Raw genomic sequence first — 25,342 nt, forward strand, 5'->3', positions numbered from 1 at the left:
TTTTTCACTCTCCTCTTTCACTTTCATCAAGAGGCTCTTTGCTTTCTGCCATAAGTGTGCTGTCATCTGCATATCTGAGGTTACTGATGTTTCTCCCAGCAATCTTGATTCCAGCTTGTGTGTCATCCAGCCTGGCATTTTGCATGATGTACTCTGCATATAAGTTTAAATAATCAGGGTGACAGTATACAGCCCTGACATACTCCTTCCCCTATTTGGAACTCGTCTGTTGTTCCACGTCTGGTTCTAACTGTTGCTTCTTGTCCTCCATACAGATTTCTCAGGAGGTAGGTCTGGTGGTCTGGTATTCTCATCTTTAAGAATTTTCCACAGCTTATTGTGATCCACACAGTCAAAGGCTTTAGCGTAGTCAATAAAGCAGAAGTAGATGTTTTTCTGGAACTTGCTTTCTTTTTCAATGATTCAATGGATGTTGGCAATTTGATCTCTGCTTCCTCTGCCTTTTCTAAATCCGTAACCATAATCATGTCCATACCCATATCCTCTGACTCTTTGGGAATTACATAGGTCTGTGGCTCCCAGTTCTATCAAATAGGATTTCCCATTCATTGTCCTTCAATTTAAACTTTAATGACACTGAAATCTAACGAATATACTTTTGAAAGACCACCATAATGTCCTAAATCTATTTAAAATGGAAAATAGTTCATAAAATTATATACCTGAGGGACTTCCCTGGAAGTCCAGCAGTTAAGACTCTGCACTTCCACTGCAGGAGATATGGATTCCATCCCTGATATCAGAAAAGTAAGACCCTGCATGCTGTGTGGTACACCTAAATTTTTTAAAAAATATATGTCTGTTTCAATATGTAAATACTGAATAAGATTACAATAGGAGAAGACATAATGAAGCCAAATATTTGCTTCCTTTTATTCATAATAAATTTGGGTCTATGAGAAGTTGATATGACACTTTCAGTATGAGAACACAGGAAAATTATAGATGAGAGGCACAGGGAACATAAAAATAAAACCCAGCATTGGGATAAGTAACAGTAACCAAAACTTTTTCATATATAATAAAATGAACTAAATTCAATTAATATGGGAATAGCGTTTCAGACAGTCGTGGGCAATTACCTTCTGTCTTGGATTCTTGGGCTGAGACAGTAGGAGACCCCAGGGGCCACAGAGAGGTGGTGTGCCAGACACTGAGGATGTGGGGAGAGAGGAACAACTCCCAGAAAAACAATTTTAATATGTACTTTACCTAGATTTATCCTGTACTGTAATTTGAAATTACATAGGAGCTTTTTCATATTAATGTGAAAATTAAAAACTTTTATTAATAAATTAATAAGATTCCTATGTGTCAAATATTTAGCTGTAAATCTGTTAGAATGAAAATCAGTCTCCTCTGATATATGTTTGCCTATAAACTAAGGATAAGTATGTAGTTCAGTGGTGGTGTATTATATTGTCAGCTTAAAACCACAAACAGCATTGCTCCATAAAATAATTTCCTAAAATGATGGTCAACATTCTGGTTGTGCTCTTGAAAACTATTAAGACCATAAGAAAATACTTTGTGGTTATATTGAAACTTTTTGTATGTGTTTATATGTCAAATATTTTAAGCGAAGTTGGTTTTAAATTGGTCTTTCAGTTGCTTAAGGATATGGTGGGATATTGGAAAGTTGTGCTCTTATGAGGCTTCTCTCAATGTTACATGTCGCAGGATGAGTCATCTCTCTTATCCTGTCCACTAAACTCAACTAGGTCTCGTCAATCACTGCAGTGACCCAAAGAAGCCCCTCAGATCTAGAGAATTCTCCCTAGGATGGGGTAGAACCTTCACTGAAAGTCACTGTCAGAGATGTTAATTATCAGCTTTCAAGAGTCAGACTCAAAGAATAAAAACTTTAAGCAATAATCTGAAAGATAGCTAAATGATCAGCATTCACTGAGCCATAGCAGTGAGGCAGTCAGGAGGGAATAAATGCAGAATCTGAGATGCAAAGATGGAATTACAGTCTTGTGTGACATGACACATATTTTTAAAGTTGTGCATCTAATTGTTGTACACATAGGATTTGTAAGTAATTTTGTGTATGTATTTCATAAGCATCTTTCTAAATTGGCATTTTACCAAAGAAACTGGATTATATAGTTCACAGTTCTCTTTTTTGTTTTATTCAAACTCTCAATATGCTCCAGTAACTATTAGGTATTCAAATCAAGAATGAGTACTCTTCAGAACTATAATAGTAAATGTATCAGAATAAGTTCAGGAAAAAACTGAAAGTGGTTAAATTTGGAAGAGGAAGGGATGATTAGAAGTACATGGTAGGAAAGGAGCAGTGGGTGACCTCCGTGACGAAGTCACAGTCTTGGGATCCCCTCAGAACTCCTCTCAGTCAAGGAGAGGCACCTAACAGCAAAGGTCACATACCAGCTATCATCCTGAACAGTGATTATTTTAAAGGACATGTGGACGCCTGTTTTCTTATATGCTCATATGTAAGTGAGAGGTGAAGAGTGTCCCCATTTAGTTCATTAAAAATATTTAATCAATGGTATCAATGGTCTGAAAAATAAATCATATTTTCTTTTTTAAAATGTTTTATTTAGTAAAGTCATATATAGTTATCATGCAGGTCAGGAAGCAACAGTTAGAACTGGACATGGAACAACAGACTGGTTCCAAATAGGAAAAGGAGTACGTCAAGGCTGTATATTGTCACCCTGTTTATTTAACTTATATGCAGAGTACATCATGAGAAACGCTGGACTGGAAGAAGCACAAGCTGGAATCAAGATTGCCAGGAGAAATATCAATAACCTCAGATATGCAGATGACACCACCCTTACGGCAGAAAGTGAAGAGGAACTAAAACAGCCTCTTGATGAAAGTGAAAGAGGAGAGTGAAAAAGTTGGCTTAAAGCTCAACATTCAGAAAACGAAGATCATGGCATCCGGTCCCATCACTTCATGGGAAATAGATGGGGAAACAGTGGAAACAGTGTCAGACTTTATTTTGGGGGGCTCCAAAATCACTGCAGAGGGTGATTGCAGCCATGAAATTAAAAGATGCTTACTCCTTGGAAGGAAAGTTATGACCAACCTACATAGTATATTCAAAAGCGGAGACATTACTTTGCCAACAAAGGTCCGCTTAGTCAAGGCTATGGCTTTTCCAGTGGTCGTGTATGGATGTGAAAGTTGGACTGTGAAGAAAGCTGAGTGCCGAAGAATTGATGCTTTTGAACTGTGGTGTTGGAGAAGACTCCTGAGAGTCCCTTGGACTGCAAGGAGATCCAACCAGTCCATTCTGAAGGAGATCAGTCCTGGGTGTTCTTTGGAAGGAATGATGCTAAAGCTGAAACTCTAATACTTTGGCCACCTCATGCGAAGAGTTGACTCATTGGAAAAGACTCTGATGCTGGGAGGGATTGGGGGTAGGAGGAGAAGGGGACGACAGAGGATGAGATGGCTGGATGGCATCACTGACTCGATGGAAGTGAGTCTGAGTGAACTCCGGGAGTTGGTGATGGACAGGGAGGCCTGGCGTGCTGCGATTCATGGGGTCGCAAAGAGTCGGACACAACTGAGCGACTGAACTGAACTAAACTGAATACTATATCAAGGTCCATGTGGATTTATTCTAAAATAAACCTCCTTTTTACCCATATTAGCAAATAGAAGAAAAGTCGCCAAAATATACAAACAGTTCACGTAGCCCAATAACAAAAAAACAAACAACCTAATCAAAAAATGGGTGGTGTATCTACATAGACATTTCTCCAAAGAAGACATGTAAATGACCAAAAAGCATATAAAAAGATGTTCAATGTCACTAATTATTAGAGAAATGCAAATCAAAACTACAGTGAAGTATCACCTCACACCAGTCAGAATGGCCATCATCAAAAATCTACATACAGTAAATGCTGGAGAAGGTGTATGGAAAAGGGAATCCTTCTACACTGTTGGTGGGAATGTAAATGGATACAGCCACATGGAGAACAGTATGCTGCTGCTGCTAAGTAGCTTCAGTCGTGTCCGACTCTGTGACCCCATAGACGGCAGCCCACCAGGCTCCCCCGTCCCTGGGATTCTCCAGGCAAGAACACTGGAGTGGGTTGCCATTTCCTTCTCCAATGCATGAAAGTGAAAGTGAAGTCAGTCAGTCGTGTCCAACTCTTAGCGACCCCAGGGACTGCAGCCTACCAGGCTCCTCTGCCCATGGGATTTTCCAGGCAAGAGTACTGGAGAACAGTATGGAGCCCTGTAAATAGGCTCATCAATACCATTTTTCTAGATTCTATATATATGCATTAATAAACAGTATTTGTTTTGCTTTTTCTGACTGACTTTACTCTGTAAGAGACTCTCAGTTCAGTTCAGTTGAGTTCAGTTGCTCAGTTGTGTGAAACTCTTTGCAACCCCATGAATCACAGCATACCAGGCCTCCCTGTCCATCACCAACTCCCGGAGTTCACCCAGACTCAAGTCCATCGAGTCAGTGATGCCATCCAGCCATCTCATCCTCTGTCGTCCCCTTCTCCTCCTGCCCCTAGGTTCATTCAACTCTGTTCAACTGACTCAAACTCATTCCCTTTAATGGCTGAGTAATATTTTATTATATATATGTACCACAACTTCTTTATCCATTCATCTGCTGATGGACGTCTAGTTGCTTCTATGTCCTGGCTATTGTAAATGGTGCTGCAGTGAACATTGGGGTACATGTGGCTTTTTGCATTTTGGTTTTCTCAGGGTATATGCCCATTGTGAAGCGAAAGTTGCTTAGTCATGTCCAATTCTTTGTGACCCCATGGAGTATGCAGTCCATGGAGTTCTCCACTCTACGGAGTGGGTAGCTGTTCCCTTCTCCAGGGGATCTTCCCCACCCAGGAACTGAACCCAGGTCTACCACATTGCAGGCGGATTCTTTACTGTATGAGCCACCAGAGAAGCCCTTACATATACGTATTGCACGGATTATTCCACATTTTTTATTTTTGGCCACACTGCACAGCACATGGCATCTTAGTTCCCCAGCCAGGGATCGAAGCCACGCCCCTGCCTTGGAAGTGCAGAGTCTGAACTGCTGGACCACCTGAGTAATATGCCCATTACTCAGTCATAAAAAAGAACAAGTTGATGCCATCTGCAGCAATATGGATGGACTAGAGGTTGTCATGTTGAGTGAAGTAAATCAGAGGAGGACACCGTATGCCATCACGTATATATGTGATCTGAAAAGTATGGTACAAATGAGCTTGTCTACAAGGCAGAAATAGAGTCACAGATGCAGAAAGCAATCTTATGTTTACTGGGGGGAAAGGGAGATTCATAAATTGAAAGATAAAGGTTGACATGTGCACAGTACTACATATGAACTATGTAACTACTAACGAGGACCTACTGTATAGCACAGGGAGCTGTACTTAGTCCTCTGTAATGACCCATGTGGGAAAATAATCTAGAAAAGAGTTGATATGTACATGTGTAACTGACTGACTTTGTTACACAGCAGAAAGTAACACAACATTGTATTGGGTTGGCCAAAAAGTTTGTTCAGGTTTTTCAGAACATCTTGCAAAATACCCAAACTTTTTGGTTAACCCAATAAATCAACTATATTTCAATAAAATTTTCTTAAAAATAAGCTTTAGTCTTAGGTAGACCCTGTGTTCCTGGGTCTTGAGGATGTGACTTTTTGGGGGCTCTTACCTTTCCACCCTCTGTAGTTCTATTTACAGGACATATTCTGCCTCTCTCTTTAGGGTGAAGGGATTTTCTTGTTCCCTTTCCCCATCTGCTGTGGACTTATGCCCATAGGCACTGTTTGTTGTGGACACAGTAGCTGTTCTCCTTCTCCAGGTCTGCACAATCAGGCATGATTTTTCAGGACTTTCAACCATCTTTTGTTGTGTGCAGAGTAGAGTTTGTGGAGAAAAGCCTGCAAGAAGGTGTGAATTCTCCCCATGTATGTGGCTCCCAGGCTCAAATTCTTTTGTTAGCCCACACTCACTATCCCCAATTTGCTAGTCTTCACATCTAATTCTTACTGGTGTGTGGCTATGTTTGCTGCAGGTAAGCAACTGCCATCTTTCCTTGTAGATTCTTGTCTTTCAGATTTTAGCCTACTTAGTTGTCTGTCCTCTGAAGGGTTCAAAAAAAATCCTGACCTTGCATGGCTTTTCGCTGATGTAGTGTAAGGTTCAAGCGATGTTTTTTTGTAGTGCTCTATATCCTGAGCAAAAACCAGAAGTCTTTTAATTTTTAGTTTTTTAAAAAATGATTTTTAAGGATTCTTAATATATTCTATTACATATTCTTTTTTAAGATATTTAGTTTTAATTGATTGATGATTGGTTTACAATATTGGTTTGGTTTCTGTCACACACCAACATGAATTAACCGTAGGTGTACATATGTCTCCTCCCTCTTGACTCTCTTCCCCACCTCCCGCCCATTCCCACACCTCTAGGTTGTTAGAGCCCTAGTTTGAGGTACCTGAGTCACTAGTTACATATTCTTTGTCAGATGTTTCCATTGAAAATATTCATTCCCAGTTTGTGGCTTGTGTTTTTACTCTCTTAACAGTGTTTCTTGCTGTACTTAAGTGCTAAAATTTTATGAGTTCCAATTTTTAATATTTTCTTATGTTTAGAGCTCACTTTGTCCCAAGATATTTTTATCTTGTAAGTTCCTGAAGATATTCAGTGTTTTCTTTTAAAAGTGCTACTGTAGTTTTAGCTTTAAGGTTTATGATCCATCTTAAATTAATTTTTATTTGTGGTACAAGGAAAATATTGAGGTCATTTTCCCTACATATTTATCCAGTTGTTCCTAGTACTATTTGTTGAAAAGACTTTTCTTTGCCCATTAAATTGCCTTGACATTTTTTTCAAAGATTAATTGACCACATGTATATGATTTTACTTCTAAACTTTATTCTTTTATTTTTTCTTTCCTTACACCAATTCCAATTTGTTCTTATTTCTGTAGCTTTATTGTACGTTTTGAAATTGGATAGAATGAGACCTTCAGTTTTGCTCTTAGATTGGTTTTATATTCCAGATATTTTGTATTTCTTTACACATTGTAGCCTCTTCACGGATCACTGCCTTGTCATGGTGAAGGGGCTTGTGTAGCTCAGTGAAGCTGAGAGCCATGCCATGTGGGGCCATCCACGATGGACAGGTCACAGTGGAGAGTACCAGCAAAACGCGGTCCACCGGAAGGGGGCGTGGCAAACCACTCCAGTATACTTGCTGTGAGAGCCCCATGAACAGTGTAAAAAGGCAGAAAGATATGACGACACTGAGAAATGAGCCCCCCAGGTAGGGAGGTGTTTAATGTGCTCCTGGGGAAGATTGGAGGACAGCTACTAATAGCACTAGAAAGAAGGAAGTGGCTGGGCCAAAACGGAAGTGCCGTTCAGTTGTGGGTGTGTCTGGTGATCAAAGTAAAATCCAATGCTGTAAACAACACTGTTGCTTAGCAATCAGGCAAGTTAGGTCCATGTAAAGGTAAATTGTACATGATAATAGTCATATAGTCATAAATAGTCAAGGTAAATTGGACATGATCAAGCAGGAGATGGCAACAGTAAACATCGACATTTTAGGAGTCAGTGAACTAAAATGGATGGGAATGGGTGAATTTAATTCAAACGACCATTAGATCCACTACTGTGGGCAAGAATCCCATAGAAGAAATGGAGAAGTCCTCTTAATCAGCAAGAGAGTCCAAAATGCAGTACTTGGGTGCAACTTTAAAAATGACAGAATGATCTCAGTTTGTTTCTAAGGTCAACTATTCAACATTACAGTAATCCAAGCCTATGCCCCAAACACCAGTGCAGAAGAAGCTGAAGACCTAGAAAACCTCCTAGAATTAACACCAAAAAAAGATGTCCTATTCGTCACTGGGAATTGGAATGCAAAAGTAGGAAGTCAAGAGATACTTAGAGTAACAGGCAAGTTTGGCCCAGGAGTACAGAATGAAGCAGTGCAAAGGCTAACAGAATTCTGCCAAAAGAACACACCAGACATAGCAAACACCCTTCTCCAACAACACAAGAGACGACTTTATACATGGGCATCACCAAAGGGTCAACACCGAAATCAGATTGATTACATTCTTTGTAGCCAAAGATGGAGAAGCTGTATACAGTCCGCAAAAACAAGACCAGGAACTGACTGTGGCTCAGAAAATCAGCTCTTCGTAGAAAAATTCAGGCTTAAACTAAAAATGTTCCAAGCTGGATTTAGAAAAGGCAGAGGAACCAGAGGTCAAATTGCCAACATTTGCTGTATCATAGAGAAAGCAAGGGAATTCCAGAAAAACATCTACCTCTGTTTCATTGACTAGGTTAAAGCCTTTGATTGTGTGGATCATAAAAAACTATGGAAAACTCTTAAAGAGGTGGGAATACCAGACTGTCTTACCTGTCTCATGAGAACCTGTATGTGGGTCAAGAAGCAACAGTTAGAACTCTGTATGGAACGACAGACTAGTTCAGGATTGAGAAAGGAGTAGGGTAAGGCTGTTTATGTCACACTATTTGTTTAATTTACATGCAGAGCACATCATGTGAAATGCTGGGCTGGATGAGTTACAAGCTGGAACCAAGACTGCCAGGAGAAATATCAACAACCTCAGATATGCAAATGATACCACTCTAACGACAGAAAGTGAAGAGGAACTAACGAGCCCCTTGATGAGGGTGAAAGAAGAGAGTTAAAAAGCCAGCTTAAGACTCAAGAAACCAAGATCACGGCATCTGGTCCCATCTCTTCATGGCAAATAGAAGAGGAAACAGTGGAAGCAGTGACAGACTTCCTCTTCTTGGGCTCTAAAATCACTGTGGATGGTGACTGTAGCCATGAAATTAGAAGGCGATTGCTTCTTGGCAGGAAAGCTATGGCAAACCTAGACAGTGTGTTAGAAAGCAAACCTATCACTCTTCTGACAAAGGTCTACAGGGTCAAGGCTATGTTTTTCCCAATAGCCATGTACAGATGTGAGAGTTGGACCATAAAGAAGGCTGAGCGCTGAAGAATTGATGGTTTCAAACTGTGGTGCTGGAGAAGACCCTTGAGAGTCCCTTGGACTGCAAGGAGATCCAACCAGTCCATCCTAAAGGAAATCAACGCTGAATATTCACTGGAAGGACTGATGCTGAAGCCAAAGCTCCAAATTTTGGCCACCTGATGTGAAGAACTGACTCACCAGAAAAGACCCTGATGCTGGGAAAGACTGATGGTGGAAAGAGAAGAGGATGAGATGGTTGGATAGCATCACTGATTCAATGGACATGAACTTGGGCAAACTCTGAGAGATGGTGAAGGACAGGGAAGCCTAGTGTGCTGCAGTCCATGGGGTTGCTAAGAGTCGGACATGGCTTGGCAACTGAACAACAACACATTTTAAAATAAACTTTTTGATTTCTACAAATACAGCCTACTAGCATTAGCCTACATCTCAATAAGGAGAAAATTGATTTGTTAGCAAACATTGAAACTTCCAATAAGTGACCATGGTATATCTTTCATTTATTTGGGTCTTATTTAATTTCTCTTAGCTATATTTGTTAGTTTTCACTGTAAAAAATTTGGATATCTTCTGTTAAATTCATACTTAATATTTTACTGTTTTTTATTGTATTGTAAGTGAAGTATTTTATTGCATTTCCAGTTTCCTGCTCACATGTAGAAATACAATTGATTATTTTGACCTTGTAACCTGTGACCTTGTCAAATTAATTAATTAATTTTTGGAGTCTAATCTTAGTATTTACTATGGAAAAATCAAGTCATTTATAAACAGTTTAATGTCTTCCTTTTCAGTATTTATGGGCTTTTAATTTTACCTAAGTCAAAGAATTGCCAATGCTACTATTACAGTTTTTATTTGGCTTTATTGATATATAGTTTCACACAATAAAATTCATCAGTTTAAAAGTATTTATAATTGAAAAGTTTCAACAAATGCATGAAGTCATGTAATAACCATCAAACCCAAGATATAGAACTTTCTGTTACCATTCAAATCCCCTCAAACACATGTTCAGTCACTGTGCAGTTCAGTCACTGCATTCTCTCACTTCATTTTACCTCTTCTTGAGTATTATTGAATATTATTTAGAAGAATTATATTCATTTTACCTCCACATACATTATAAACCATAAAATTCAGTTATAATTTTTGCTTTAAACCATAAACTGTCTTCTAAATAAGAGAAGAATATGAAATGTGGCCATTTTATTTACACATATCTCCCATTTTTGCTCTCCATTTTTTTTTTTTGGTATGTCTGATTTTCTATCTTGTTTATTTCCCTTCAGCCTAAAAATATTCTTTTGGCATAGAATTCTGGACCTATTTTTTTTTCTTTCAGTTGTTAAATATCATCAGAGTTAAATAACTTTGGAGATATAATTCCGTTCTTTTTTGTCCTATGGTATTTTTAATGAGGCATCCGCCTGTTGTGTTACTTTCTTTAATATATAATATATTCTCCCTGTCTCTTCTTTCTCTCTTTCAGGATACTTTAAAAACTTTAAAAAAAATGTATTGTTGAAAGTATTTTTCTTAGATGAATCTACATGTGGTTTTATTTCTACTTATTCTGCTTGGGTTTCTGAGATCCTTGAATCTGTAAGTTGATGTTGTTTACCTAATTTGAAGAAATTTCAACCATTATTTTTTCAAATAAATTTTCTACGTCACTTTTTCTTCTCTTCTCCTGGAACTTCAGTTACACGTAAGATACCTTGATTTGTCCAAAAATTCACTCAGAATGGCTTATATTTAAAAAAAAATAATTTTCATTTTTTTCTGTGGGTTGGATAATTTCTGTAGCTATGTTATGTTTTGTTCTCTGTGGATATATAACAAATTACTCCACATTTATTGACTTATAGCAGCAATAATCATTAAGCTTTCACAGTTTCTATGAATTCAGAATTCTGAATTATCTGAAATTCTGAAACTATGGTTTCAGCTGAGGTCTCTCATGACGTTACAGTCAGATGTTGGCAGGAGACGCAGTCATTTGAAAGCTTGATTGGGGCTGAGGAATCTACTTCAGTTGTGGCCTCGTGGCTGGCAAGCTAGTGCTCCTCCCCATCGTATCTCCATGGGTGTGACACGCTTCTCGAGTGTCGTTATGTCATGACTTCCATCAAATAAGCACCCCAGGAGATCAAAGCAGAATCTGCAATGCTTTTATGACCTTAGAAACCACATACCTTCACTTCCGCCATATTCTGTTTGTTATGAAATAGACATATTTGTTATGAAATAGACATATTTGTTATGAAATAGACATATTCTACAAGTCAACCCTAACTTAGCGTGTAGGTAAGCTAAGAAAGGCATGAATTCTAGGAAAAGAAAATCAGGGGATGATCCTGGAGGTTGGATACCTATTCTATTTTCAAGCTCACTCACCCTTTTCCTGCAGTCTGCATACTTTTGAAGCAGATTGAGTGATCCTCCCCCCACCGCCCCCCCCCCCCACCCCGCCAAGTTTCAGGTAGTTTGCTTGTTCAGTTGTTGAATTTCTAATTGTTTATTTTGAATCATTTTCATATCTCTGATAGGAATACCCATCCCTAAACTACTTATGACTATATTTTCCTTTAATTATTTGAACATACTTATAATGTGCTGTGCTAAGTCACTTCAGTCGTGTCCGACTCTTTGAGACGCCATGGACTGTAGCCTGCCAGGCTCCTCTGTCCATGGGATTCTCCAGGTAAGAACACTGGAGTGGGTTGCCATTTCCTCCTCCAGGGGATCTTCTCGACCCAGGGATTGAACCCGTGTCTCTTACATCTCTTGCATTGGCAGGCGGATTTTTTACTGCTAGCTAAAGAACCTGGGATGTATACTTACAATAACTGTTTTTAATAATTCATCTATGAATATCAACCTGTGAGCCATCTTGGGGCTGGTTTCTATTGACTGACTTTTCTTTTGACTATGGTTTACATTTTCCTACCACTTCATGTATCTAGCCTCTGTGTATGTTTATGTGTGTATAGTGGATTGCTAGGGATTCCTTTGAGAGATTCTAGATTCCATTATCTTTTCCCTGAAGAGATTTTTTTTTTCTTCCAACCTACAGTTACATTTGATAGAACTCATACTTCAAACCATGTCTCCCCAGTGGTGAAGAACTGAAGTTTTTTCTCAGTGTTCAGCCTTCTAGTTACTGCTTTGTCCTTTTTGCTGGGTTCTTTGGAATCTCCGACACATACACATAGTTCAGAGGTCAGCCTAGTATTTGAGCACAGTTTACATGTAGATCTTTGGATTCTTCCACTTAAGTCTCTTCTTTCTGGAACTTCCTCCTCAATTTTTAGTCTCACTTCCAGCCAGACCTGATTTCTGTTTTCTGACACCATAAGCTGCTAAAAGTTGTGCTGCCTTCAGCACCCTCAGAGGAAAAGCTGAATAAATGTTTGACTTACTCAGAAGAGTTCCTTTCTTTTACGGGTTTCATCACTTCCAATTTTCTGATTTTGGTGGTTCATTCTGCACATTTAAATAACTGCTTTTATGCTTAGTTCAGAGATAATAATGTCATATGCAGGAAGGTTAGCCATACCAGCTACTCTGCCATACCAGAATGGCACCTTGTGCATTTATGTTTGAGTGAGACGCAGGAGAGCTCATTAGTAGCTTTGGGTTCCTGATCCTGTTCAGCGATGGGCTTCACTGTAAGGTGGACAGAAATCAAGTTCCTTTGTTGGGGAAGGGTATCCTAATTGTTAATATTCACAGATCCCCTCCCCTTGAGTTATTCAGTTTTCTCATTGAGGAATCCTCCAATTTCAGTACAGCTGGGACTATGATAGATACAAGCCTGATTTTCAGCATCCTGGGAGCCTGCTGGACTTGGAATTCTCACTGCTTTTTGTGTAAAGTTTCACAAATCCCTCTGTTTTCAGTACATTCATAGCTATATCTTGTAATTAAGACATACTTCATTTTTTGTTCAACATTTCTAAAGATTAAATCTCTCTTTTCAAAGGGAACTGTAGGAACTGTGGGTTTTGGCTGTGAATAGCAGAAGAAGAAATGTTGGGACTAAGGGCTTCTTATGAAAAAAACATTGAACCAGTATCTTACTCTCCACTCTACTTCTAGAAAGATCTAGTACTCTGATTCCTGAGTATTTCTGGAACTCTGTGGCAAGAATTGTATTTCTTCATATTGGCTTCTCCCAATTGTAAATCTGGGGTTCAGGTATATCCAGTCTTCTGAGTCAGTGACCATTTGTTTGTTTCAAGATTTTAAGTTTTAGTTGATATTATTTCTCCTGTTCTTTTTGTGGATATATGGGTTTGTCCCTTTTCTGTCATTTTAGATGGTATTTAAAAATGAGTGATGATAAACCGCGTAGATTCTATTCCTATTCCACCAAATTGTCATCTCTAATTTTTAAATAAATATAAACTGCATTTATGAAACCAAACACCCTCTTTTTAAACTTCAGCTAATAACACTTTTACAAAAGTCAGTTGTGAAAAGCCGAGGTGTCAAATAACTAAACCAATGTTGGATGTAAATGCCAACTCTGCCGTCACCTTTGCACCGTGAAATGCTGTTTCCCTTCCGTTGTTCCTTAAAGTAGCGGGGGAGGCTTGCCGGCTTGTTTAGCGTACTGTGCTTGCTTTCAACTTGGGCTGTAAAAGAACTGCTCACAGCAGACACGTATGTGCATGTGCTGCTGCCACTCAGGCCTTGCCTCCGAGAAGTGTAAATAAAACAAACGGCTTGGCCGCTACTTCATGCCCACCCTTCCACCGGTCAGAGCAAACCAAAGGACACTTACTTAGTAAGAACCAGAATTTACTTTCAAGAGCTTCATCAGATTGCTTTGTTTGTGAACTTCCATTTTCTAACATGAAGATTACGGAATTCGTTCTCTGAAGTTACAAGTCATGTGAGCATTTGTATTTTACTGAATATAATCTGGTATTAACTTCATTTGTGTGACTCTACATGTACTTGCTGTTCTTTAGGCCTTTTGTAAACTGATCATATGCTGATCTTCATATAATTATCTGTGAGGAATAGTTTCTGAATTTACTTTTAATTTTCAAATGAGTCACATTCCTGTCATTAATTAGTCAGATTTTGGGGTTTTTGCTTTTTTGTTTTATTTTTGGTAGTCCACCAATATAGCACAAAAACTCTTAACAGTGATAAATTAATCAGTAATAGAAGAAACTATTGGACCGTGTTTACTGGTATAATCAGGAATGGACACACACTGAAAAGACTTTAGTACCTGTTGCGGGAAACAAAAAAAAAAGACTAACACGTGTGAAGTAAGATTAAATAAAGGGCTCAAAGTTATTTAGCCAGAAAGATGTGATGTAATGTCTTTATATATACAAAAATTCATTACATAATATAATGACTAGTTATTTTCATCTCTGCTGAAATCTAAAGAAAAATGTTCAAGGGTAGAAATATTCAATGTAAATTTAACCAATACTTAGAACGATAGCCTTGAAGGTTGATGGACAGACATTAGAAGACTTGTGATAGGACAGCTCTACTGGGAAGAGGAAAGAGCTTTAAACACAGCAGTCTTCTCTGTCATGAATGATGCCAAGTCCCGCGTTAAGGCAGAGAGCTGGACTAGTTGGCTTCCAGAGGCCCCCTTCCAAACCTGGAATTCTCTGGTCACTTCTGTCGCTAGCCTTCGGAAGCTGGAGTCAGCCAGTCACAGCAGATAGCTGCCCTTTCAGGAGCTCCAGCAGTGCCGAGGAGGCAGCGCCCGCAGCAGCAAGGCAGCAGCTGTCCCCGCCGGAGACTTCGTCCAGAGTCAGGTCAGCGCGTCCCTTCCTCCGCCTTCCCGGCTCTGTGCGTGGCGGCTCCCGAGGCCCGGCGGCCGCGGGCCGGACACCCCAGCCACCCACATGCCCTCTGACGGGGGCAGGCGGGACGGCTGGTGGGCTGGCGCTGTGTGGAGGGCCTCGCGCCGGGCGCGCTCGGGTGGCACCACCACCGCCGGGTCCCCGTGACGCCGCCGTGCAGGGCGCCCGGCCCAGGTGCCCCCGGGCGCGCCGGGCGCTGTCCGCTCGGAGCGGCCGCCGCGGCTCCCGGCGCCCGCAGGAGGGCGCGGGCGGGGATGCTCCGGCCGGGGGCCTCACCCAGTCTCCCGCATCCGGAGCCGCCCCGCGGGCTCCGCGCCGAGGAGGGAAGGAGGGAGGGGTGGGGAGGCTCGATGCGGGAGGAGGGAGCGCGGGGCGGCGCCGCTCGCGGCCACAGCCTCCGCCCCTCCCGCGGGCGGCTCGGCTCTCCTGCACCCTCTCCCGGTCCCTCGCGCCCCCGCACGCTCTCGAGCGCGGAGGGGAGCGCAGCCGCGCGGAGGGGAGCCGCAGCTGCGCGGAAAGGAGCGCAGCCCGCGCGGAGAGCAGCGCAGCCGCGCGGAGGGCAGCGCAGCCGCGCGGAGGGGCCGGCGGGGGCGCGCTTGCAGGGCGCAGCTCGCGCCGGCGCTCGCGGGCGGGGACTCCTCGCTCCGGCAAACGGCGGCGGCGCCAGCGGAGTCCCGCCGCGAAGATGCTCAAAGTCACGACGCCCTCGTGCTCCGCCTCGTCCTGCTCCTCGGTCACCGCCACCGTGGCCCCGGGACCCGGGAGCCTGGTTCCGGATTACTGGGTCGACGGCTCCAACAGGGATGCTCTGGGCGATTTCTTCGAGGTGGAGTCGGAGCTGGGACGGTACGGCGGGGCGGCCTGGGGGGCTGGGGGCGGCGGGCTGAGGCGCTCGGACCTGGAGGAGCCGGACATCCTGGGCGCCGGCTGGGGCTTCTGCCGGCGGCGCGCTGCGGGCGCTTGCCTTTTGCGGCTCCAGCTCCCCGGGATACCGGGGCCGGCCTCCCGGCCCTTGGGTTCTGCCGGCTCCGGGAGAGAGCCCGGGACCGTTCACGAGCGAGCCGGCGTCGCCGCGCGCGCCCAGGCCGGTGCAGCTGCGGGCGGCAGCCCGGGTGCTCCCCACCGCCGCCGCCTCTCCGGCTGCCGCCTCCGCGGGTGACAGCTCCACCGCACGTGGGCCCTGCTTGCCCAAGCGGCGTCTCTGATCGCGATTATAGCTTGCCAGAGGGTCCTGTCTGTCTAGTTATTTTTTGGGGATGAGGGGCGGAGGATGCCTCTCCAAATCTTGACAGAAATATTAGATTCGATTCTTCCTCCTTCCCCTCATCAAGCTCTCCAAAGCAAGTGGCACTGGAGATTAAACTTAAACACCAGCTTCCCCGCAGAGTCTGCTCAGGAGTGAAGGGGAATGAATCATTTAAGGGAGTTGAAGGCAGAATAATGAACTAGTGTGGCTTTAAAGGAGAGGCAGTGGTAATTAGTGAGAAGAGTTCTGCTGCTCTTTGACGTGCTGGAGTGATTTGTTTAATTATGTATGCAGAAAACCATCTCCCTGGGGTTGCAGAAATGTCCCTCATCCCTGCTTTGAAGACCCAAACAGGTAGTGATCTTGCCACGTGCATGATGCCATATGTTCCTATATTTTTATCCACTGAAAAATATTTTCCCCTTCCTGTTTCCTCCTTTCTTTCTGTTATTCATAGGTAGGGAGACCTCTTTTCAATATTCATTTTAGAATTGGACCCTTTATTATATGGAATCTAAAGATGTAATTTCAACCGTTAACAAGTTGAAACTTCTATACTTAATATTTCTTTGCAAATTTCTTTTTTCTTTTTTTTTTGCTGGAATAGAGTTAGCAGTCATTTTCTTTTTAGTGTCACTGGAGACTACAGTATGGGATTCTGGATGTTGGTCCTTAGTGGGACTGTGTAAGGGCCACTTCTCTCTGAATTGCCTCTGTTAATAGCCCACTGAGTGCAGAGGTGTGTAAGAAGGGCAAAACTTCTGACTGAAATTTAGGAGTTGCCACTCTTGAAAAGGTTTGCAGAATATTTAAACATTGAATAATATGTAAAATCCTGTTTTGATCAAGCTTTTCAGTGTTCATCTAAAGATCTGCTATTGCATGCACTCCCTAATATAGCTGAAGATAAAACGCCTCCTTCTGTAAGGTTTGAAGCCTACATAGTTGTGTGATGAGCTGCAGTGGAACCCTGTAAACTTCTGATTAAAGTGGTAACCTGCTTAAAATTGGTGAGTTTCAGAAACTGCCACCTAGTAGAGGAAGCGCCTGATGGTGTGTAGGGACTGTCCCACCACCAAATCTGCCTGTTTTCTGAGTGACATTTACCTTAGATGCCCCTCATTGGCTCTGACTTAACCTCAGCACACATTAGCTGTGTGATTAAGGGTTGCAAGCTTAACTCAGGAAACTTTCTTTTATGTAATGAATGGGAAAATGGGAAAATACCAGTTGCATACATATACGGAATGGTAGACTTCATAGGAAAAACCTAAGGAATTTGGAGTTTGTTATGTTTTTCAAAAAAGCTTGTTGTATTTTGCAGTAATTTTGGAGCACAAATATAAATCAGTTATATATGCTCAGACTGTCACTCTGCCATCGAGTCATTTGATGGCTATAAAAATCACAGAATTAAAATATTTTGAGAAGAGGTTGAAAATGGTTCCTCCTGTCCTCTTTCTCAGTATTCAAGTATATTAGGCAAGTTCTCTGTAGATGGCAGTATTGGTGAGGTGCATACGTACTCCATTTGCTTGAGACTTTGAGAAATACTGTCACTTCATGATCAGAATGTTTTGTTTATTTCTTTCCATGCTTGCTTGTCTTTTTTGCCACAGCATGACTGCTTTTAGTTCCCTGACTGGGGATTGAACCAGCAGTGGAAGAGCAGAGTCCTAACCACTGGACCACCAGGGAATTCCAAAAACTTATTTTTTTCAACAAAATAAACCTAAAACAAAAAACAACCATGTTACAAATATAATTGTTAAGAATCTCTAAAGCCAGAGAATCCAACAGAATTATAGTTGTAGGTACTGACTGAGTGACAAAAGTGTGCTTCCCTACCCCACTAGTGATAAGGTGGGGGCTCGGTCAGTTGGCTCCAAGCCTTCCCTCTCTCTCCTCTCGGTCTTGCACCAAGTCTGCCTGCCCAAACATGTAGTTCCTAGTAACATGGTTGTCATTCAGAGTAAGAGAACAATGTCCCTGGTGCTGTGTGGAGCCACTGTGGTTAGTTACAGGGTGCACACTGTTCCCTGCAGACTAGTGTAGATTAAGTAAGAGAGTAATCCATTGCAGTTACCTGTTGTAAGCTAGTGACTCCTGATTTCAAGAATATTGGACATATGACCATCAGGGCATCATCATACTTTGAGGATGGATTTGGGAATTTCGGGGAACAAAATTCCTGTGGCTGTAACCACCTGGATTCCCCATGTGGTGCTCACGGCACCGACCCACATATAAATAGTCAGACCGGGGGGATGTCATAGCTTGCTTTTTTCAGATTGCGAGTAAGTCAGGAACGGAAAGGTGTTGAGAGGAATTATTTAAGAGTTTCAGGTAAGCGAATTTATTTTTCTAAAAACCACATTTGAAAATACTGCTGTGTTTATAAAATTTGTTTAAAAGTTCACGAAAACCAAGTTCACAACAAATTCAGTTCTACTTAAAAAGATGAATTGGCCTTGATCCCATTCAGGGCTCTGTATCCTAGAGAGTGGTTGGTCATTTGCCCAGTGATTTGAGAAACTGGTGTTTCAAAGGTTTTTCCAAGGGAGAAGCGAGCTTCCCTGTGGCCAAGATCCTGTCTGGTGGTTTGGCAAACAGAGGAGCATAATTTGGCCTGGGCTGCTCTGTGGTTTGGGCTTTGGTTATCTCTCAGCTTTTGTTCCTGTCTTTGGTATGAGATTGAAAGGATATTTGTCACAAGATCAGATGTGTGTCCCCCTACCACCCTGCAGCACACACACACAAGTTCAGGGAAGCAAATGAAAGATAATTAGGACAAAAGAATAAGAGTGTGAAAATCACATAATTAAAGTATTTGGGGAAAAGGTTGAAAAATCGACTTCTGTTCTCTTTTTGAGTTGAAATTGATTTTTTTGGAATCAAAACTTTTGAACAATTTTCGCGCCACTTCACTACAGTTTTTTCGGGCTAATGACTTTCAGGGCCTGCTCTATCCCTCCCCTGAGTTGGTTCACAATTTTTAAAAAACGTACATAGCAACCCCGTATAATTATAATTGTATAGGGTCCCTTGCTATGTGTATCCTTGCTCAGAATGAAATAGATTTAGATAATGAGTCATATGTGTGTGTAAAATGGGGGGAAGTTTGCTAAAATAATGTTTATTCTTATTACCAACAATGTGTTCTGATATTTCCTATTCTATGCTGTTTGATTTTATCCTAGTTTCTTAAAAATATTGACTGAACCCATGTGATTCTACATCCTACCTGTAGGTTGTGACTCAGTTTTAAAAGGACTGTTTTAGGCCTAGCTCTGTGTGATAGTCCTTTTGAGAGGAGCAGACCAGTTGGTGACACTGAATCCTGTCCGATGGCACAGCTCTGAGAAGAAAAATTCCCCTGTCTTTATTTCCAGCATGATTGGGTCTGCCTTTTCAAACACTTTTGGAAAAACTCTGATGTCTCTATAAGAGAAGGGTGGAGTATCTCCTGGACTGACTGAGCATTTCAGGAGGCTGGACCAGGAGCATCTTCACTGTGAAGCAGAGGAATCCAAAGGCCTGAGCAGGGCTGTATTCCACTCAGTAACACCTAACTTTGTTCCCGGGTGATGGTCAGGAAATGCTTCCTGTAAGGGACAGCAGAGGGTGCATCTTCTAAGAGGACGGCTGCAGCCTGTGCTCCTGGCTAAAAGGACTCAGACCCTCTTTGCCCTGCCCTGTCCTTCTGTTTGTCCGCGCCCTCCCACCACTCTCCGCCGGCGCTCCCGAGTTCTCCGTCTTCCCTGACACTGGTCTGTGGGCCCTGCAGCTGCCCGCGGGCCTCCTGCCACACTCGCTGCGCGGGGTTTCTTGAGCTCTTGGGGGATGCTGTGGTTTTTATTTTTTAATCTCACTAGGAATTTAAAGTGTACCTGTTTAGTCCCTCTCTTGTTCTTGGTGCACCTGATTCTTTTCTCAGGCAGTTGACTCAGGAGCGAGGTGGGGTTGCAAGTGGGAGAATAGCGACTGGGGCTGCACACGCTCTTTGCACCAACGCTGAAGGTCTGTAGATCTGGCTGATTCACTGCTGGGTACTCATTGCCTACCACAGTGCTCAGTACCCAGCAGATGCTCAGTAAACGATTTTGAAGAGAATGGATGAATGGTAACAAAATGGGCCAGCACTGTGGGTCCTGCTATGATCATCTCAGTTCTGGGAACCCCAAGGAAAGGATAATCTGGTGACCTGCTTATCTTCTCCCTAAAACATGTGCAACCGTGATCCTAATCTCAGCATTTGGTTTTCTTTCTTGGTAGTGTGAGTATTGATAACCGCCACCTCTATAACTTTTTCCTGTTCAAAATAATGCTGCTTTGCTGTTGGCAGAGTGCTTTGTGGCTCTGAAATGAAAAGGATTCAGTTTCACCTTTACCATCATTTTACCACAGGCATGTCAGAATTAAGAGTTAAACCAGCTTGAATTCAAAGGCATGAAATACCTCCAAGCCATGCCAGCTACTAAAGTTAATAAATAGTAAATGCTAAATTTAGAAATACTGTCGCTGTAAAGAACCTTTAAGGAAAGTGAAGATAATGATAGCATCATTACTTTAAGAATACAGTATTTTTCCTTGTTTAAATACTGTTGCAAGGGTAAAAATAACTTTTAATTTGGAAAAAAAAAAAAAAACAAAACATAAAAAGACCCAGGTGTTGTCTGCTTCTAAGTTGCTCTGGTGAACTCTACTTGGAAAAAAAAAAGAGAAAGAACGAAAACACTAACCACAAAAGAGCTTCAAAGACCTTTCTTGTAAACACTTACCCTCAGACACATCTGTGTGGATTATGTATTTGCAATAATAGTTTTGAGAATAAAGTACTGAGTGGTAGCCAAGTGAACTATTTCAGCTACTAACAGTTATATTGTTTTATGTTAATGATTTTATTTTTGCTAGATTAAAAAGTAGTTCTCTTTAAACTCCCTTTGAGGAAAGCTAATGTATATAATAAAAAATATTGAATTAAAAAAATTTCAAGGTCAGCTTTATTCTGCAAAATATAGTATTTGAGTCAATGAAGCATATAATTCAAGTCAAAGAACTTTACATGAAATCAATATCAGTTAGAGTCAAGGTTTTACTGAAATTGTATTAATCTTTACCTCAATTATTTTAAAAAATCTATTTGATAATGCAGGATCATCTGAAAATGTCATAACTTCCATGGTTTAATTAGGAAGTTTGATCTAAATATTGATGGCATAATATTAGCATATAAAGGACATGCCCCAGTGCAGTCTGTTTTTAAAATTCTAATTGCCCACCGAGGGCAGCGGCTGTGTGGGCCATGTAAAATAATGAAAGGTTTGGGTGGGAGATTTCCTCAGCAATCTTATCGGTGACAAAGATCGAATAAGGACAGCGTGCTGCACAGAGGACGATTTATAACTGTGGGCAGAGGGTAGGACGTGTTCAGCTTGCTCTTTTTCTCAGAGCAGTTTCTCAGCCTTGGCGCTGTAGAGGTTTGGGGCCGGATAGCTCCGTGTTGTGGGGCTGTCCTGTGCCTTGTGAGATGTTTAGCAGTCTCCCTGGCCTTTACCCACTAGCTGCAGGTAGCTGCCTGAGCCTACTCCACCAGTTATGACTAGCAAACATGTCTGAGTGTGTGTTTGTGTGTGTGTATGCTCAGTCGTGTCTGACTGTGACCCCGTAGGGCGTAGCCCGCCAGACAGGGAAGAATTGTGGAGTGGGTTGCCATTTTCTCCTCCAAAAAATGTCTCTAGATGTTTCAAATGCCACCTCCTCTTCTTTTGAGAACCCCTGTCTCAGAAGCTGGAAGCTCGTCTTTTGCGTGATTTTCTTTTAGTGATGTAAGATAGTTAACAAGGAGTTTGATGGATTAAAGTCATTTGGCTTTATTGATTATCTGCTACAATCAAATGTTTCTTCCATTTTTATGTAATACCGTTGATTTCTGTTGTATATACATAACCCTTGTGCTATAATTTGCTTAATATTTTTGTTTAAATCACCTCATTTTGGTTAACCTAAATTTACTTACTGAGATTACTTATTTTCATTAAATTGAAAACCAGTATTCATGCCATAAATAGAAGCAATAAAAACAAAGCATTTTTACTAAATTGTAGCAGAAATGCTTGCCTCCAGAAGGCTCCAAGCCTAGAATTGTTTTTCTCTTTGTTAAAAAGGGAGATTATCAAAGATTAGAGAGTTTAAACCATAGTAGCACAAATTGAGGTTTTCCTCTTGATGTAATCGCAAAGATTGAAAATAATTGAAAAGAGAATGATGTTGTCATCTTTTGATTTACTATTATTGAATTCCATATCTTCATGCGGCTTGAAGTTCTCTGTGTTACAAGTCTCATCTTTTGAATATTACGAACTGGACACTTTATGGTATGGGGAGGGGTGGGGACAGGGTGTGGACAGGGAAGAGGTTAGAGTATGAATGAATGTGATAAATAAAACCCTGCTTGGCATCCACACGCATGGTTTACTGATGAGGCAGCAACAGTTAAGCTGAGAAAAACAAAGAAGACTAATGCAAGATGGAGGGGCTTCCCAGGTGGTGTTGGGGTAAAGAATCTGTCTCCACGTGCAGGAGACGTAAGAGTCGTGTGTTCGATCTCCGGGTCAGGAAGGTCCCCTGGAGGAGGGCACAGTAAGCCACTCCAGTATTCTTACTTGGAGAATCCCATGGACAGAGGAGCCTGTGCGCTTAGCATGCGAGCACACCATGTGGAGATAATGAGAATTACAGCAGTGACACAGACTGTGAAGCCTCTGACTACAATGCAGGAGAGCCGGCTTGGATCCCTGGGTCCGGAAGATCCTCTGGAGAAGGAAATGGCAACCCACTCCAGTATTCTTGCCTGGAAAATCCCTTGGACTGGTAGGCTACAGTCCGTGGAGTCGCAAAGAGTCGGAAACGACTGAGCAATCTCACTTACAGCGAAGTGATAATTTTGACTGGGAAGATTGAGGTGTCTTCTTTGGGAGGGGTGGATCTTGAAATCTGGCAGGATTTTATTTTATTTTATTTTTTAATCTGGCAGGATTTTAACAAGGTATAGCTTTGGTGAAGAGTATCCCAGGTGGAAACTACATTCTAAAAAAAAGGCAAAACTTGGCAGAAAAATGTGGGGTATACAATTTATTTTGTAAGTTTTATAAAGTATGAATATTGTAATGAGAAATAAGGTTAGAAGGGTAAGTTGATATAAGAACAAAGAAAGCCTGTGAAAAAAATGACTGAGTTTGTATCAGCTGAAAACCAAAATTATACTTAAAACAGAAAGTAACCATTATGAGAGCAAAAGGTGGCTATAGAAGCAGCTGCATCTTAGGGTAAAGATGTGGAACACAGCATTTGCCTCTAACTCTTAATGCAGATAAGTGAGGGGGATGGGTAAAAGAGAATTTACCATGTTGGTTTAAAAAAAAAAAAAACCTTTCTGCACTCCATGGATAGGATAATAAAGGGGAAGTGTGGGATTGAGGGGATTAAGATCAGTACTGGGTAAAGAGCCTGGAAAGGGACAGAACTGCTTTAGGTTTTGAGGGTCACAGTTCTCTCTGGCAACTCTCAACCCTGATAATTAACTAAAATCAGCCACAGACACACAGAAACCAATGCACATGGCTGTGTTCCAATAAAACTTTATTCAGTTCAGTTCAGTTCAGTTCAGTCGCTCAGTCGTTTCTGACTCTTTGCGACCCCATGAACAGCAGCACACCAGGGCTCCCTGTCATCACCAACTCCCGGAATCCGCCCAAACCCATGTCCATTGAGTCAGCGATGCCATCCAACCATCTCATCCTCTGTCGTCCCCTTCTCCTTCTGACCTCAGTCTTTCCCAGCATCAGGGTCTTTTCAAATCAGTCAGCTCTTCGCATCAGATGGCCAAAGTATTGGAGTTTCAGCTTCAACATCAGTCCTTCCAATGAACACCCAGGACTGATCTCCTTTAGAATTGACTGGTTGGATCTCCTTGCAGTCCAAGGGACTCTCAAGAGTCTTCTCCAACACCACAGTTCAAAAGCATCAATTCTTCTGTCCTCAGCTTTCTTTATAGTCCAACTCTCACATCTATACATGACCAGTGGAAAACTTTATTAATGACAGTGAAATTTCAATTTCATATAATTTTTATGTCACTTAATATTATTCTTCTTTGATTTTTAAAAACCATTTTAAAATGTAAAAACTATTCTTCAGTTGCAGACTATTCAAAAATAAGTGGCTGCTATCTTAGGCCCTTAGCCCATGATTTGCTGACCCAAGACCTAGATCAGTCAAGGTAAACTTCTACTCCTCACATACATGAAAATTTCAGATTAAAATGACATCAAAGCTTCATTTATTCAAGTAACTACCTTTAATCTCCCTTTTACTTGGGACATGTCAACCTAATAGTGTTTTCAGTGGGCACAGTCTTTAAATGCATTCTCATCCTTTTTCTATATATGTTGAAACTAAATCAGTTGCAGTTCTTACATGTATAGTACGTTGGTTAGTTTCATTCATCATTCTTGCTTTTGAAAAAAATGAAGTAACTTTACTTGAAGGGTGTACTTTAAGCTAAATTTCCATACCATAAAACTTCCACATCAGGATCAGCATTCACATTCAAAGATTATTGGAGGGTCATTTATTTTGTGTATAATAATTAAATCAATTTCAGTTGATCATTCTCATATTTGAAATGATAGATATCACAAAAGTAATATGCTAAATAACCTGTTGGCCTCTAATTAGTAGAGCTCAGTTCAGTCTTCTGTGCACTGGTACACTGTCTGCACGCTGAGCGGCCTTCTGTAAGCATGCATATGTCACAGGTAGACTAACTAAGGGCCCTTGAGACTGTTTTAAGCATTAAAAAAACATTTCTTTTCCATTTGAATGGACTTCAGAACTAAAGTGAAGCAGTCACTTATATCTTAACTAAAGCAGAGGTCTCCAAAGTTGGATGTTCATACCCAGGGGGTGAATAATATATTGGGATGTTAAAAGAATGTGGAAGAGAATCTATCTTTACTTACTTTTCTAATTTTTGTGTTTTATAAGTGTTTTGAAAAGAACATCACATATTGGTTTAGCAACATATGTGTTGAATTTATAGGTATATAAGTATACACAGTTTGGGAGCATGCGCTCAAAACATTTTGTTGGACGACTACTGGATCAAAGAATAGTAGTTTTAAGTGGCTACTGAGTAAGTTTTTTACTTAAA

At 41.4% G+C, this 25,342-nt stretch overlaps 1 protein-coding gene across 2 annotated transcripts in view; it reads left to right on the forward strand.

Moving 5' to 3' along the window:
- The first annotated feature begins 14,280 nt into the window (after window positions 1–14,280).
- Window positions 14,281–25,342, forward strand: part of CAMK4 (calcium/calmodulin dependent protein kinase IV) — a 280,284-nt gene continuing 269,222 nt past the window's right edge. Inside the window, exon 1 of one of the 2 annotated variants that reach the window (XM_005212128.5) lies at window positions 14,281–14,834. In XM_005212128.5, the coding sequence (XP_005212185.1) occupies window positions 14,608–14,834 (227 nt within the window). In that variant the 5' untranslated portion in view covers window positions 14,281–14,607. Of the gene's footprint in view, window positions 14,835–15,443; window positions 15,729–25,342 lie in introns of those variants that run through there. The other variant, XM_002691014.7, reaches the window with a different exon arrangement.

This window comes from Bos taurus, chromosome 7, assembly GCF_002263795.3.
Source record: "Bos taurus isolate L1 Dominette 01449 registration number 42190680 breed Hereford chromosome 7, ARS-UCD2.0, whole genome shotgun sequence".
Lineage (NCBI taxonomy): Eukaryota > Metazoa > Chordata > Mammalia > Artiodactyla > Bovidae > Bos > Bos taurus.